Raw genomic sequence first — 15474 nt, 5'->3', positions numbered from 1 at the left:
CAATTTATTAATATAGACACAAACATCATAATAAAATGTAATTAATTTTAACATAAATAATCCTTTCACATCCTAACATTCTTTAAAATCATAAACTTTATCATGCATAGTTACATACATCACATATAAATCAAATTTCGCGTAACACGGACCAACTCTAACTCTAGTATTATATGTAAGGCTTAGAAAATACATAAATTATTACAAAAATTATAATTTTCATTAATAAAACTTTTGCAAACGATCAAAAACTATTATTAATTCTACAATTTTGAAATTAATTTAACCGCAAGCCACCACACTTAAAACTTAACTAGATATTGACCCGCCCTCTCGAGGACGGGTATATTTTTTGTTTTTAAAATTTTTGTCTAATATAATTTATATGTTTGTAGACGGATCAAAATCTAGTATATATTTATTTTCATAACTAATATTACATATATAATAAAATTAATTTATTTATTAATCTGTAGTTTACCTATCGTTGATCGGATGATCCGGTGACTTGGAAAGTGATCCGGTTCAGTTTCTGACGAAGTGGATCCCGTGTATTTTGTGATTAAACTGAATGTTAGATTATTATTATTTTTTGTCGGCAATTGCATTAAAATAAAAAATGGGCAAAGATCTATAAAATGCATTTGTTTCTAAAGCCCATATCTCTACATCAAACAAAATAAGTCCAATAACCCAACTTCCAATTGCAAACGCAAAAGATAAAGATGAGTTAATAAAACAACAGGTATAGGACACGTGGAATGCCAAGAAGAAAGGTCGATGAGCATCCTTCGCCGGCTTCGTTCATCCACCGTTTTAGCATCACCGGTGACGATTTCCACTGTAATCGAAACATGATTATCAATTTCTAATCCACGAATACCGTTAAAATCCTCTACGAACCACCATAGAAGACCTTAAACAGATAAATCCAGTCATCTTCACCTAGATTTGCTTCTCTTCTTCCGCGTCTAACCACATCTCAAATCGCCTTCACCATTGGACACTTCACCCCACTATCTATCTAAAATGGCCATGGCCATCCATGGAGGAGCTAACGCATCACTATCGCCGGATTGAAAAACTCTGCAAAAGAGCTTTTATTTGCATATTCAATTGAGATTCCAAGAATAGAATTGGGTTTCTGCAACTGGGTTCAGTCCCGAAAAATTGTGTGTTCATCAAAAATCAATAATCAATAATCTAACTTATTTTTGTAGGAAGAAACGTAACTGTTTTGGTTATAGGCAAAGAAAAAGTGGAAACTGTTTTTGGCATTGACAATATAACGTCGGTAGTATTTTATTATAAGGTTTTTTTAAATAAAGTAAATAGACGGTTGGACCCTACTTTTATTAATTGGTCATGCTGCTGTTTTAATAGAATAGATTTACAACCAAATTTTCATTCAAAAACAAATCAAACATTCTATTGAATCATTTTTGTGAACGAACTATAATTGATAGTACAATACATAAACTGGTGCGACGACGAGCTTCCTCAATGGCGTTGCGGCGTGTGGAACTCCCAACCATCATAGCATCCAAGCTCACACCCATCAAAACACAACGTGAGCCACGGTCTCTGCTCGCAGATTGTAGCTGTGACCGTCTCTCTTCGACCAGCAAACCGTGTCTGTCCCAATCCGAGCCAATGTAGACCCGCAAATGACGGTTTACTTAGCCATCTCAGTGCTCCAGTCGTCAAGCTCACACAGTTATGGACATTGAGCTTCCTCAACTGTTTGCTTCCTCCTTCTGTTTGTCTTTCCCTTGTGGCCAGCAACTCTATCGAAGAATCTGTCACATGGAAGCAACTCCTGAGGCTTAGCTCTGTTAAAGCCTTACAATACCGCGTGATTGTGTGGATGGCTCTGTCTGAGATTCCTGGCATGTGACCAAGATCAAGCGTTGATAATGTTCTGCTGATTGTTCCTTCATTGCTCAACAGATGGGAGATTCCTCTGTCACTGACTCTCTTACAGCCGCGGAAGGATAGTTGCATGATGGGAACATCTGACTTACCGAGTGCGACCATGCCACTATCGGTTACATCAGCTCCTGCGAGATTCAGAGAAGTTAACTTCCTGAGTGCTGAGACAATGTTGAGGCAAGAATCAGATATGCTTTTGCAGCTGCCTAAGTCAAGCAGCTCAAGATTAGTACACAGCCCCAGTGTTTTCACTGCTTCGCTGGTTATGAGAGGGCACGTGGAGAGTCTGACCTCTTGAAGAGAGCAAGAAGACCCTGTGACATCATGGAATGCCAAATCAGACAACAGGAAGGCGCCTCGTATTTCAAACCTTTTCAGGTTCCGGCATGAGTGAAGGAGCGATGCAAATCCAGCGTCGCTGACTCTCGGAAACCCACCAAGCCTCACTGACTCTAAACCTTTGCAAGCCTCGGAAAGGAGAAATATACCCATGTCGTTGATTCTCTTGAACGATATCTTGCGGTTGTAACAAGTTCGAACTAGAGAGAGGCTTGTGAGTTGCTGACAATAACCAAGAGACTGAAGCCCAGTGTAGGTCAAGTCATTGTCGGGAAATGGCTCTTTTTCAGGACGGTCTTCAAGGTCCAGTTTGACAAGTTGAGGAAGAGAACCTGTGATAGCTGTGATAAGCCTGTCAGATATCAGATCCAGGACAAGAGAGAGGCTTTGCAAAGTAAAAGAAGGTGAAGGAGAAAGCAAGGCAGCCTTAGATAAACAACTGCCAGTGACTTTGAATCTGTTCATGAGAAGAATAGCCTCGGACTCAAGCAAAGGCTGTAAGCTTAGAGATTTGAGAGTTTCAGGCAAGGAGAAACTAACAGACTGGAAAGCGGTGGCATCAACTAGGATACCTCGGATATTTAGTTGCAGAGACTGCAAAGCATCACAAGAATAATAAAACCCAATTCAATTTCACACTTTCTCAGCTTCTTCTGACCAATGCCTCAGCAAGCTTTTAACATATTACCTCCAGATACGGACACCCGTTAAGCATTTGCGTCAGGTTAGATTGAAAAACAAGAGGTGAATCCAAGTCTGCCATTTCCAGGGTAAGAACCCTGCAATAACAAACAATTGAACCCAAAAAATCTTAGTTAAAATAGCTTAAAACTCAACTCTTCACAGCCTTCTTATAATTGACAAAGGTCATAGCTGATACCAAATACGTAAAAGGCTTGACCAGAGGCTAACTAGTATGTTGGATTCAATTCTATTAATGAAATGAGGATCAGAAACTTAACCATGTCCTATTATGATACCAGTTAGTTATATATATATATATATATTTAGAAAAGAAGAAAAAGAGTAGACTTTTGGCCATATTTTTCCTTTTCTAGTCTATCAAGTATCAACAAGCAGTAGAATCATTGAGCTTAAATGCCTAACGTTAATTACTCACTTTCACATTTCAATTTAAAAGCTTAACGCTCAAATCTTCACATACTTGTTATAAAGAAAAGAAAGCATTAACAAAGGTCATAGCTTCTTATGAGGGCCAGAAACTGAACCATGCATTGCATGCCCTAGATGATCTCTCTCTATACATTGAAACAGCTACATCAATTTCAAGGGAGCTTTACCGGAGATTGGGGCAGAGGGTGCCGATGGAAGAGAGCACGGTGGAATTAACAAGTGAACACCTGAGCAAGTGAAGTTCCTGGAGATGTGGCCCGATAACCCCACGCACAGCAGCGACGCTGAGGCGGAGACAGTTCAGCGTTAGGCTCCTGAGCCCGACGCAACCACGCAGCACGTGGTTCAGAGTCTCCTCCTCCGGCGAGAAGCCCTACCAATAGAATCGATCAATTGGAGTGAAAATTGTCGAATTTGAGAGAATCGGGACACTCACGGATAGATCGAGAGCGGTAAGCGAAGGGAGGACGTCGGAGACGACGGCGGAGCGGAGGGCGGTGGAAACGCAGGCGACGGAGCAGAGATTCTCGAGATCTAAGCGCTTCAGTATCTCCTCCGCCAACACAGATTTCGTCACTTCCTCCATCGTCAATGATCTCTCTCTCTATGATTCAATCCAGTTCTTCAATCAATCTTGTTCTCCTTTTGACACGATTAAAGAGACGATGGGGTGTTTGGACGCAGAATTAATCATATCCTTAACGACCGGTTTGTGCTCTCTAATCTCTAATCCAGATTCACGGTTTAGTGTTCCTTTCCGTTTAAATCGAACCCGGTATTTTTCTGCGTGCATCAATCATTTTTTTTTAAAAAAATTAATGTATATTTAAAAATAAAATTGTATTATGTTTATTGATATTTTAATACAAATTTTTATTTAACTTTATATAAAATAAATAATTTTATTTATTTTAAATTATATTTAAAAATAGATATGTATATATTTAAAAATGATAGTCTTAGAATATATTTTTATCTATTTATTTTGGTTAAAATATATTAAATCAATTTGTATAAAATTAAGAAAACTATTTTTGATCTAAAAATTGTATAATTATCAAAAAAGCAAATAAACCGTATTTCTAAAAAAAAATTAGATATATAAAAAACTAATGATATTACGATTAAAATTTTTAATTTAATTTTTTTTGAAATTTTTTTTGTAATAAAATTGTATAGTTATTAAAATAGAATTAAATGACGTTTTGAAATTTGTAAAATATGATTATATTTCAATTATTATATTATTTAATATCAAATTTGAATAAATTTACATTAATGATGATATATAATTTACTATCATGCTCTAAAAGTTTACCAAAAATATAAATCATCATTAAATGTAATTGTACATGTTACATTTAACTATGAGAGTGCAAGTAAAATCAGTTTGCAAACAATGTCTAGGGGTTTAATCCGAGAGTAAGGATCCACGGTTTGATTCATATGGTTTATCTGGATTATAAATTAAATAAATAAACTCAAAGAGTAATATGCATTACAAATAATAATTAAGCTGATCAGTACAAGTTTTTGCATATCTTGCATATTATTGTTTTGTCAATGCTGAAAAAGGAGTAAAAGAAAGGTCTACATATAAAGTTTTTTCTCTGGTTTGTTAAAGGTTAACAATCTAACGTTTAACTCCCAAGTTAGCCAACATACGCTCCCTGAGCCCCTTGTAGACCTCTGTACCATCCGGTATCACATGATCAGTCTTCGGTTCATCATTCTGTCCCATAAACCCATAGTTCTGGTTAAGCCATGGTTCATCATTCTGACCTATAAACCCATGGTTCTGGTTAACCCATGGTTCATCATTCTGATCCATAAGCCCATGGTTCTGGTTAAGCCATGGTTCATCATTCTGACCCATAAATCCATGGTTCTGGTTGAGCCATGGTTCATCATTTTGACCCATAAACCCATGGTTTTGGTTAACTTGTGGTTCAACATTCTGGCCCATAAACCCATGGTTCTGGTTAACTTGTGGTTCAACATTCTCGCCCATAAACCCATGATTCTGGTTAACCCGTGGTTCAGCATTCTGACCCATAAACCCATGGTTCTGGTTAACCCATGGTTCAGCATTCTGGCCCATAAACCCATGGTTCTGGTTAACCTGTGGTTCAGCATTCTGGCTCATAAACCCATGATTCTGGTTAACCCGTGGTTCAGCATTCTGACCCATAAACCCATGATTCTGGTTAACCCATGGTTCAGCATTCTGGGCCATAAACCCATGATTCTGATTAACCTGTGGTTCAGCATTCTGACCCATAAACCCATGATTCTGGTTAACCCATGGTTCAGCATTCTGGTCCATAAACCCATGATTCTGGTTAACCGGTAAACTCGGCAGCTTCGAGAGTCCAGTCTTATAGAGATGAGTCATATCAACTCCTGGGTTCAACGAAGAAGGGAAGGGCCTCATGGCTTGAGGGGCCAAAGCAGAAGGATAACCGAAACGCTTCATGTCTCGAGGGGCCGAAGCAGAAGGATAAGGGAAAGACCTCATGTCTTGAGCGGCCGAGGAGGAAGAAAAAGGCGGCCTTCCTAAACGAGCGGGCACTGATGAACGGTAAAGATTCTTTGGACCAGAACTGCTGCTACTGCGTGCAAGTGGTGCAGCGTGCCCGTGTTTCCCATAATATGTGACTAACAACATTCTCAAATCGTCTGCTGCTCTCTCCACATGCTTCTTCATAATGCACCCTTTGTGTGAGCATTTGTAGTAACTCCTGCAATTACCATTTATACCAAAATATTATTTTTTTATATTTAGCATCGAATATCTTAGATTTTTCCAAATGACCAAGTAGATATGGAGTGAGCAAGTATCTTGCTAGAGAGTTTCTCACAACCACACTACATATCAAATCTTTGAGCTGAAACTATAAGTGGACCATGCTAACATTGATCATTATTTAGGCTGTAAACGAATAGTTAAATTCTTGAAGAAAATAAAAGACAGAAGAACATGGTGAAAGATACCAACCTCGGATTTGGATTCCCTTTGACAATTTTCTGACCGTATTTTCTCCAGCGATGACCATCGTTAGGTTGGGCTTCTTCAGTCTCCATACGAAGTCTGACCCTTGGGTTGTTGCTTGCTCTTAGGGCTGTCATCATGTTTGATACCTCATCATATTTCCTGTTAGAGAATTATGTAGTTTATGTTAATGTGATTAACTACATGTTAAGTTTAGTACTATTGATTTATAAGATGTTAATTTGGGACCTTCTCTTTGGAGATGAAGGTTTGACTTCGTGTTCATCAGCAATGTCATCATCTTCCTCTTCATCTATCCGTCTCTTTCTCCCCAATTTGGATGGATCATCTGTATCTTCATCTTCGTTGGATTCTTCCTCGTCCTGGCTCTCGCTCTCATCATCCAGGGACATGAGCTTGGTATCAGTGTCATCAGCTACTTCAGATTCAAAAGAAGCGACTAAAGGAGCACCAATGGGATCAACATGAGATGGGATCAAAGCTGGGATAACATTTGAGCCAGATGATACACATGTAAATGAAAAAAAAAACTTATAAAATCATTAATTTATAAAAAAAACTTATAAAAATCATTTTCGAAAATAAAAAATGGAAGCAGATTTGAGACACAAGCAACTCTATATACAACCTTCTTGAGGAGGCAGATCAAAGTGCATCGGCTGATAAGGAACATCCTTGTTGAATATCATCGTCTTTGCATGGTCGTCACCAGAATTTTCCACCGTCTCTGGAGGCTCGTCATTGGGGAATGAATACGGATTGATAAGCTGGCAAGAGAAGGTACCAAAGACAATAACAGTTAGCGTTTCGAATTGAGATTTTTCTTCTGATTAAAGATCTAAAGAAAATAAAAGCATTTGCATAATGTGGAACATATATTGGGACAGAGAGATAAAATAAAAAAAATATGGAAACATACGTAACTATTCCTAAGTATTTTAATATTCAAATATCTATCATATGATAACAATCACGTATAATAAAACAACCAGAAACATATAAATACATTGTTACTTACCTGTGAACGAGACTGCAACATTACGGATGGGCTCAATCCTGGAGAGATTTCGATGCCAAAAGGAACAGTTTTTGGGTCCTTGAATACTACAGCACATGGACTCAAGTTGTCTGTCCTGATCGGTGGAATATTACGTCCTATTCTTGCAGCTACTCTGTCGACCAGACCGGGTCTTTGTTTAGACTGATTAGTTTGAAGGAAGATGTCGCTGATTGGATTTAGACCATTGTCACTTAGGCTAGTACTAAGAGGTGGAGCCCAACGCGACGACACCATGTCCATGAAGTTTCCATCACCATAATCACTCATCTTTTTTTTATGGAGATGTCAACAAACATACACCTAAATCAAAGAGATCATAGAATAGCATTTCGTTGTAAAAAAAATCAAAAATCAAAAATGAAATCTAATATCAAATTTATGAAAAATATTTACCGAAACAGCGTATAAAAGATGGAAATGATAAACTGTTTTCTTCGGAGAGGGAAAGCTAGCCTGAAAAGAAGACGACACAAGAAGAATGGATGTGATGCATATGAAGAATACAATGGAGTTTTTATATAATAGAAACTAATCTTTTTTTTTTGTCGGCTACCCATAGTCATTCCAATTTTGGCAAAAAAAATTATATGGTCAAACTTGTATCATCTAAATGACACAATGCATGAATATATATTTTCTCTTACCTTTTCTATCGTATTTGGTTTTTATGAGGAGTGTATATCCCGGTTAAGTTATATTAAAAATATACCGCCAAACTATTGAAACCAAACCAAACTATACGCTACTTAGAAAACCAAAAATGATATAAAAGATAATAAAAAGAACAGGGATATGTATTCTTTATAAAAACCAAAATGATAAGTACTAAAATATTTTCATGCAAAAGCAATTTCATCTTCTTTGTCTGTATATTTATCACCAAGAAAAATGTTAAAAATGGTTAAAAAGAATCCAGTAAAATTTTATTTGTTATAATGATATTATGAATATCTTAGTTTTGTAAACATGATTGAGGTTTTTATTTTATATATCACAAACTAAATTAACTACATAACATGAAATATTATTTTCCAAAACTAAATTAAATCATTTTAAAAATAATTTTAGTGTAAATCATATAGTTATTAGTTTTATGATAATTATCACTATAACCTGAACATCAATTGTGCAAAAAACAGAACATCAGTCTAGTAGATGTTATTTGACATCAAATTCAATAGAATTGCATCATAATTTAAAATTTACTAATAGTTTATTACAAATAAAAATCAGATTATATATTCATTTAAATTACTTTTAAATAATATGATTTGTTTATAAAATGTCTTATTTTTATAAAAAGATTTAAACTAGATATGTTAGTACAATAAATTTACTTTTATTAATAGTCTGAAATCGTTTATAACTATAAGTTATACATACATTTTAATATGTTTTAGGTTGTGTAGTTTTTGTTAATATTTGTCAAAATATAATCACTATTAATGTAACATATTTAGACTAGACAAAGTATCATCATGATTCTATATTTATTTACACTTTAAGATTTTGAAGAAAAAGATCTAGATTACACACATAATTCAATGAATTTTGTTTGTAGGACTTTATTTTGTTAGAGCATCAGAAATATTTTTAATGTTCTTAAAACTTACTGGATTTGTTAAATTCAATCGAATATAGTATAATTTATATAAAATACTAGTTAAAATTAACATTATTTAATATTTTTAGCTGAAAAGTAAGACATCAGTTTGATGTTAAGGTTCAACCAATTGGATCTTCTTTAACCAAAAATTTTTGGTTAACTTTTATTTTGGTTTTAGTGTTAGCATAGACATTGAAGTAGCATAAACAGATTAAAAGAATTTTTTTTGACTGAAAACATTGCAAGTGCATGAAATTGAGAGGAAAATAATAAGTCATGAGTAACCTAAAAAGTGAACTCACCAGCAAACCATATAACTAATATACTAAAACTCTAAAATTATTTATTGGATTATAATAATATTTAATTTATAAATTTATCAATTTAAAAAGAATTCCTTTTTATTTATATTTAAAAAATTATAAAAAAAATTACTTATATGATCTTATATATTCACTGAAATTTAAATATTTAGCTTTCATCTATTTTGTTAGAATATTTGATGTTTTTAGAGTATTAGAAATACATATCCTAAAACATAGATGTGTTTTAGACGTAATTCTACCAACTAACACTAAAATATTTATAATTCATTAAAATAAAAACGTATTTTATTTTGAACAAAATACAGTATTTAATTTATGTTTATATAAATATTATATAATAATGATAAATTTGTAATCTAAATAGAACCATGTACTTTCATTTTTCTAAATGTTATTATTTTTTCAAACTATGTTATATTTAGAGTGACCTAAATCGAGATTAATTTTATTAATATAATTATTTAGTAATTTCTCGACTGTTAATTTATATATTGTTTACTGTAGATATTAGAAAAAAAATTATTATTTTTAAAAAGTATGGCTTAAACTCTTTCTTTCCATGAAAAAGGTTATATGCAGGTAAGATGAATTTACAGAAATTTATAGATATTGGTTTATGTTTATATGTGATGGATTGTTAGAAATAATTTGAAGTGACCATTTCATTTATATAATTAGTTGTATGTTAGGATGATGGAATATCATGTGCTAAATAAAAGATATTTTTTTGTCAATGCAGGTATGCAATTTTTTAGTTGAATACATGGAAAACTACATGCAGGAAATATTATATATATATAACTATGATCATTCAACATGCTGCATGAATTTAATCTTCTAATAACAAAATGTGTTAAATTTTGTTTGTAATATACAGCAAATTACAGATTTTTAAATATTTTATTTTAATATAACTAATTAAATAATATTATTAATAAAAATTACTTTACAAAAAATAATTTAATATATTATACTGATATATTTAGTGTTCAAAAAAATTAAAATTATATTCCAATCAATTCTTTTTATTCTCGTTTATATGAATTTGAATTCAGTTATGAAGAAATAATATTTTTATTACTCAGTACTACAATTTAAAAATAAATAAGTTTAATATTTTCTTTATAAAATAAAAATATTATTAGTATGTTGAAAATTATATAAAAGAATAGACCAGTTCTTCTTATAATCATGTTGTGATATAAAAAAAACTTATTAAACTGGTGATAATTTTTTTATTGAAAATTATAACTTTAAGTTTCTTTGATATTTTTAGATTATATATACATGTTGAACAATCATCATATTTTGCGTAACTAACGTTTTTATTTTCTCAATATCTTTGATTACGACTTGAATATGAAACATTTTCATAATATTTTTGTAGTAATTTTAAATTTAAAAATATCTTTTAGGAATTATGTGCCAGTTAGATTCTAATTTCTTTTGATTAACGGAGGCGTGCAAAAGTTTCCTCGGATTAAGGCATTTAGACATGAAATTTGTTTATAAAACGCTTCAACATCAATATCTGTTTATCTGAATTCGGTGCAATATACAAATTCGAAGTAAGTTATATTAAAAGACACGATGTGAATACGAGGAGAATTCGATGAGTTTTGAGATGTAAAGAGAGATACAAGCAAGAACAATAAGAATAATGTAAACTTTAGTTCTTGTATCGTGTTCCTCAAGTGAATACGCCTTCCTCAAATCAGTTCCTCTCCTTGTATATTCGAACCTTTTCCGATCATATTCTTTTCTTAAGTTGGCGTAAAGACCTAGCCGTTTCTGAGATAGAGGGCCGACACTCCGAAATAATGGGCCGAGGTCAGTTTATTAGAAGAACATGTCGAGAGATTCAATTTAAAACAGTTGTACATCAGCAAAATAAAAAGCAACAAAAGTAATGTAAAGGTCAGAAAGTATAAAATAAACCTACACGATGACCAAAGAAATTATACAATTCATCTCATTTATAATAGACTGTCGTGTTTCAAAAAAAAAAAAAATTATAATAATAATAGACTGTCGACTCTGAATATCACAAGGTTTGCTAAGACCTAATGATACAAAGTCGAGATCACCCAACACATTATGTTACACTCGATTTCTCTTTGATTACTATATGATAAAAGGTGTTACTTTGGCGAGAACGATACAAACTAAATAAAGAGGTCTTATTATATGATCATGCTTTCCTCCGTTCTAATCATTTTGACATCAAAATTAAAATGAGGAGGAAAAAGCTTTTACCAAATGGTCACAAACACCCAAAATCAATGGCCATTTGCCGCACCAACCTCCTCGTACTTGTCTTTTCTCCGCTCGTTGATCAACGATCTCCTACGACTCATTTCATCTCTGCAAGTGCAAGCCACAACAACAAACAGATAAATATGGAATTCAGATTGTTTCAAACATTTCTTTTATTTTTTTTACTTGAATACCTGAGAAAAGTCCAGATGGAGTCGTAATGAAGAAGGCCAACAACTTTCCTTTTCTTCCCTTTGTGACTTGCTTCACCTCGTTTAACGACAGGTAATTGCTTCACACCTCTTGCCTCCATCAACTCTTTGGCCACACCAACCGTCGCATCGGGGTAACACGTAAGCAAACCACGTTCTTGGCCTCGGTAGGTTATTTTCTTAGTACATACAGAAGAAACCGGACATGTGTTCTCCTACAAGAGACAAAATAGTTCATTCAACTCAATTTCCATTAAAAAAAAAGAAGGATGATCTATGAGACTGAGGTAGTTTGTTACGTTTCACTACTTACATCCAAGATTGTAGAGACCTTACTAGACAAGTAACCTCTGATGTCTCCCTGTGTTAGGATTCCGGCTAGAAACTCATCTTCATCGACCACCATAAGGCAGTTTTGGTGGCTGTCTTTGAGGATCTTTCTTGCTTCTCTTAGACTTGTTCCCAGAGAAACCTTCACGTAGTTCTTTGACATAACTCGAAAAACCTTTAACTCTTCCAGAATGGTTTCTTCATCCAAGAAAGATTTGTGGTCAGGGTTCTCTATGACGGAAAGCTCAAGGGAGTTTGAATTATCCGTGTGTCTCCAAGCTCCTTCTGTAGTTTTACGATCGGAAGGTGAAAGAGAAGAGTATCCTCTTCCCGTGCTGCGACCCTCAGATGAATCGCTCTCTTTGCCTTGGTTTGCCACCGAGGGAACCCATATTGCTAAACCAACTGCTCCCTGTTATAAATAACCGACAGACAGATCAGATTAAAGATTTGCCCTCCTGTTAACTGGTTCATTTCATAGTTTCAAGAAAGGCTTTACTGCTCGATCAGTTAAACAAGCCAACTCGGAAATATTTTAATGAATCTCGCCCCTCTAAGCGATTTTACGCCATGTATAACAAACATCAGAAAAACTGAACGTGAAAACGTTCGTTTACCATGAGAGGAAGCAAAATTCTATAATCTTTTGTCAGCTCGAACAGCAGTAATACTGATGTTAAGGGGACTGAGCACATGGAAGCTAGTGTCGCTGCCATACCAACCTGCATTACATAAAATGAGGGCATCTTGATGAGTCAAAATCAGTAACAACCGAATGTTTCATTCTTAAATTTAGAAAAAGCTACATTGAAGTAAGGGGCTGCGACAAAGGGAATACAATACCAGAGCGTAAGCTTGTGGTTGAGCAACAGCAGCGTTACCAGGAATAGCTCTGTTAATAATCTCAGCAGCCGAACCTCCAAACACAGCACCAACAGCAGCACCAATCATCAAGCTTGGTGCGTATAGGCCGCCTACAAGGCCAGAGCCTTTGCACAAAGCTGTAGCCACAACTTTGGCTGCGGCTAACTGAGCTAATAGCCAAATTCCAGGAGCTGAAGCACTCTTTCCAGTATGCAGGATTTCTTCAACATTTGTAAACCCCCAATACAAAATTCCGGGGTACTTGAGAGCAATCATCCCAGCTCCAAGCCCACCTAGTGCAGGGCAGACAATAGCGGGAAGACCAAATTTGTCTTTGATGAACTCGAATGACTTGGTAAACCAGGTGACGAGACGAGAAAAAACAACGCTGACAGCACCGCACAGCATGCCCAATATCAGGTACAGAGGGAGCTCTGGAGACAAGTGAAAACATGTTCGGAAACTTATAAGCAGCTGCTAGCTGAACCAAACTAATAACATACCAAGACTGTTTATGTATGATATATCACCTATCCATCAAGATACTAAATCATAAGCTACTACAGACAAGACTAACTGAAAGATTTGCAATTGAGATTAGAAGTAATAGAAATATACCTGCAGCGGACTTCAGGTCGTACGAGGGGACTGTGAAAGCTGACTGCGTCCCAAGCAACGCATTTGACACAGTCGATGATATAACAGAGGCCAAAATTATCATTGCAGTGGTAAATGGAGGCGAGTTCTCGGCACGTAGAGGTCTTAAAACAGTCTCAATAGCAAAGAAACAACCCGCCACAGCTGCATTGAAACCTGTAACCAGAAAGATAGACCGGGCAAATCAGATTTGCAACCATGCACGACAGTGCAGCAAATTGAGTTCTTTAATGAGAAGAAAAAATAATTGCAGTGCCTGTCTCAGTGCTCTCAAACATAGTAAGAAACACCATTACACATCCTAACTTCAAAATAACTATAAGTAAACTATTTTTCAATAACTAATACCAGCAAATGCTTTCTCTAGTGCTAGAACCTAAGATTCATAGACAAATTTGTAGGCTAAATAGTACATACAACACTCTGGAATCAATATAGTGAGCTAGAAGAACAAATGGCAATGCAGATTGAATTAGCCAAAACGATCCCGCTCACCTAGTACAAACAATTATCGATCAAACTCCCCTAGTTTACGCTTGTTAAGTGGCAATATACTAGAGTGAATGAGATATGCTGCTGTTCCGTGCATTGACAATCCAATAATACATAACTATAGTAGTATATAAAATTTTAAAAGAGGTAGGACTATACCAGATGCAATCCCAGAAGCGGCACCAGCTGCAGTGAGAGCTATTCTCCTCTCTCTGTTGTTTTCCATCATTAGTGCAAAGCCATTGGCACAAGACTTACCAATGTCGACGCTAGGTCCCTCAGGACCCAGTGAGCATCCTGTACCAAGAGTCACAGCAGCCTGAATAGCTTTAATCACCGGGAATATACCAGCGAGTAAATCAACTCCTTGTCTCTGAGAAGAAGTGGACTGCCTGATCTGATCCAAGATCTCAAGCAAACCATGCATCATCCCTACGATAACACCCCCAGTGACGGGAATCAAAAGAATCCGATGCCACGTGTCGGCTAGCCTCTGTAGACGAAGCCAAGCAGCACCCTCGTTGGGAGTACCAGCCCATGCCCACTCATGAATCACATGAACCCCTTTGTTGAAGCCGGCGACACAAATCCCAGCGGCGACACCGATAAGACATCCGATGAGAAGGAGAGCCCACTCAGGCGGAGCACTATCTCCCAACACGTCGTTGCCGTCATCAAAACCGTACTCGTCGTCGTTCCCGTAATCGCGATCCTCGACGCCATCTTCTTCTCCGGGAACAACACCTGAAGAAAGCGGCGAAGAAGAGGAAGGATGGTGGTGGTGGTGCTCTCTATCGACTCTGACGTTCTCCAACCGTTTTAAGCTTATACGACGTCCGGAGAGAGAGAATCTCCGATCCAGATGTTTGAAGAGATCTCTAACTCCTCCGGTGGAATTTCTGATGGCCGGAGACTGAGATTCGACATCGAGATCACCGTCTCCTCCGTGAATGCCGGCTTCATCGTCGTCAGTGGATCGCAACAGATGCCTGTCCTCGGCTCCTCCCGATGACATGTCTAATTAGTAGCCTCAGTTACCAACACATCATCCCACTCGCCGTCTGAGAACGTCTCCGGGATGATTTATATATATATATATATATAATGATAAGCTACGCCTCAGAGATTCTTCGCCGGCTGTCTTCAGATTCGATCGGCTTTCAGATTTACCGTCTTGATGACGTAACACGCGTCATGCGTCGTTAGAGAAAAAAAGCCTCAGTTGTTATGTTAATGTTAGGTACAGGATCCAA

At 35.9% G+C, this 15474-nt stretch overlaps 3 protein-coding genes across 4 annotated transcripts; all 3 read right to left on the bottom strand.

Annotated features, from left to right (window-relative positions):
* Window positions 1-201: 201 nt before the first annotated feature.
* Window positions 202-4177, bottom strand: LOC103871034 (F-box protein At-B). Its single transcript, XM_009149250.3, has 5 exons — window positions 3842-4177; window positions 3573-3778; window positions 2960-3050; window positions 1389-2865; window positions 202-312 (listed from the first exon to the last, which is right to left on the bottom strand). The coding sequence occupies exons 1-4, from the start codon at window positions 3989-3991 to the stop codon at window positions 1501-1503; spliced, it is 1812 nt and encodes a 603-aa protein (XP_009147498.1). The 5' UTR covers window positions 3992-4177; the 3' UTR covers window positions 202-312; window positions 1389-1500.
* Window positions 4178-4575: 398 nt separating this feature from the next.
* Window positions 4576-8627, bottom strand: LOC103871032 (probable WRKY transcription factor 10). 2 transcript variants are annotated; one of them, XM_033272981.1, is made up of 7 exons: window positions 7872-8627; window positions 7437-7778; window positions 7047-7185; window positions 6647-6899; window positions 6404-6559; window positions 5753-6146; window positions 4576-5662 (listed from the first exon to the last, which is right to left on the bottom strand). In XM_033272981.1, exons 2-7 carry the CDS (start codon window positions 7743-7745, stop codon window positions 5039-5041), a joined length of 1875 nt encoding a protein of 624 aa, XP_033128872.1. In that variant the 5' UTR covers window positions 7746-7778; window positions 7872-8627; the 3' UTR covers window positions 4576-5038. The 2 variants fall into 2 exon arrangements, with proteins under 2 accessions (XP_033128872.1, XP_009147496.1); XM_009149248.2 differs by having other exon boundaries at window positions 4576-6146.
* Window positions 8628-11356: 2729 nt separating this feature from the next.
* On the bottom strand, window positions 11357-15440 carry LOC103871031 (chloride channel protein CLC-f). The gene is made up of 7 exons (XM_009149247.3): window positions 14381-15440; window positions 13691-13885; window positions 13052-13506; window positions 12826-12930; window positions 12192-12620; window positions 11861-12093; window positions 11357-11774 (listed from the first exon to the last, which is right to left on the bottom strand). The coding sequence occupies exons 1-7, from the start codon at window positions 15234-15236 to the stop codon at window positions 11690-11692; spliced, it is 2358 nt and encodes a 785-aa protein (XP_009147495.1). The 5' UTR covers window positions 15237-15440; the 3' UTR covers window positions 11357-11689.
* Window positions 15441-15474: the final 34 nt, after the last annotated feature.

This window comes from Brassica rapa, chromosome A06 (genome assembly GCF_000309985.2).
Source record: "Brassica rapa cultivar Chiifu-401-42 chromosome A06, CAAS_Brap_v3.01, whole genome shotgun sequence".
NCBI lineage: Eukaryota > Viridiplantae > Streptophyta > Magnoliopsida > Brassicales > Brassicaceae > Brassica > Brassica rapa.
Note: the sequence above shows the minus strand (reverse complement) of the source record. Positions and strands in the feature narration are given on the sequence as shown.

Coding starts and splice junctions, on each gene's coding strand:
- LOC103871034 (XM_009149250.3), bottom strand. CDS start 3,991: ATGGAGGAAGTGACGAAATCTGTGTTGGCGGAGGAGATACTGAAGCGC. Junction 3,051..3,572: donor ACCCTCTGCCCCAATCTCCG/GTAAAGCTCCCT, acceptor TTGTTATTGCAG/GGTTCTTACCCTGGAAATGG. Junction 2,866..2,959: donor ACGGGTGTCCGTATCTGGAG/GTAATATGTTAA, acceptor GATGCTTTGCAG/TCTCTGCAACTAAATATCCG.
- LOC103871032 (XM_009149248.2), bottom strand. CDS start 7,745: ATGAGTGATTATGGTGATGGAAACTTCATGGACATGGTGTCGTCGCGT. Junction 6,900..7,046: donor TGATCTGCCTCCTCAAGAAG/GTTGTATATAGA, acceptor ATGTTATCCCAG/CTTTGATCCCATCTCATGTT. Junction 6,560..6,646: donor CCTTCATCTCCAAAGAGAAG/GTCCCAAATTAA, acceptor ATTCTCTAACAG/GAAATATGATGAGGTATCAA.
- LOC103871031 (XM_009149247.3), bottom strand. CDS start 15,236: ATGTCATCGGGAGGAGCCGAGGACAGGCATCTGTTGCGATCCACTGAC. Junction 12,931..13,051: donor AACCACAAGCTTACGCTCTG/GTATTGTATTCC, acceptor TATGTAATGCAG/GTTGGTATGGCAGCGACACT. Junction 11,775..11,860: donor TCCATCTGGACTTTTCTCAG/GTATTCAAGTAA, acceptor TTGCACTTGCAG/AGATGAAATGAGTCGTAGGA.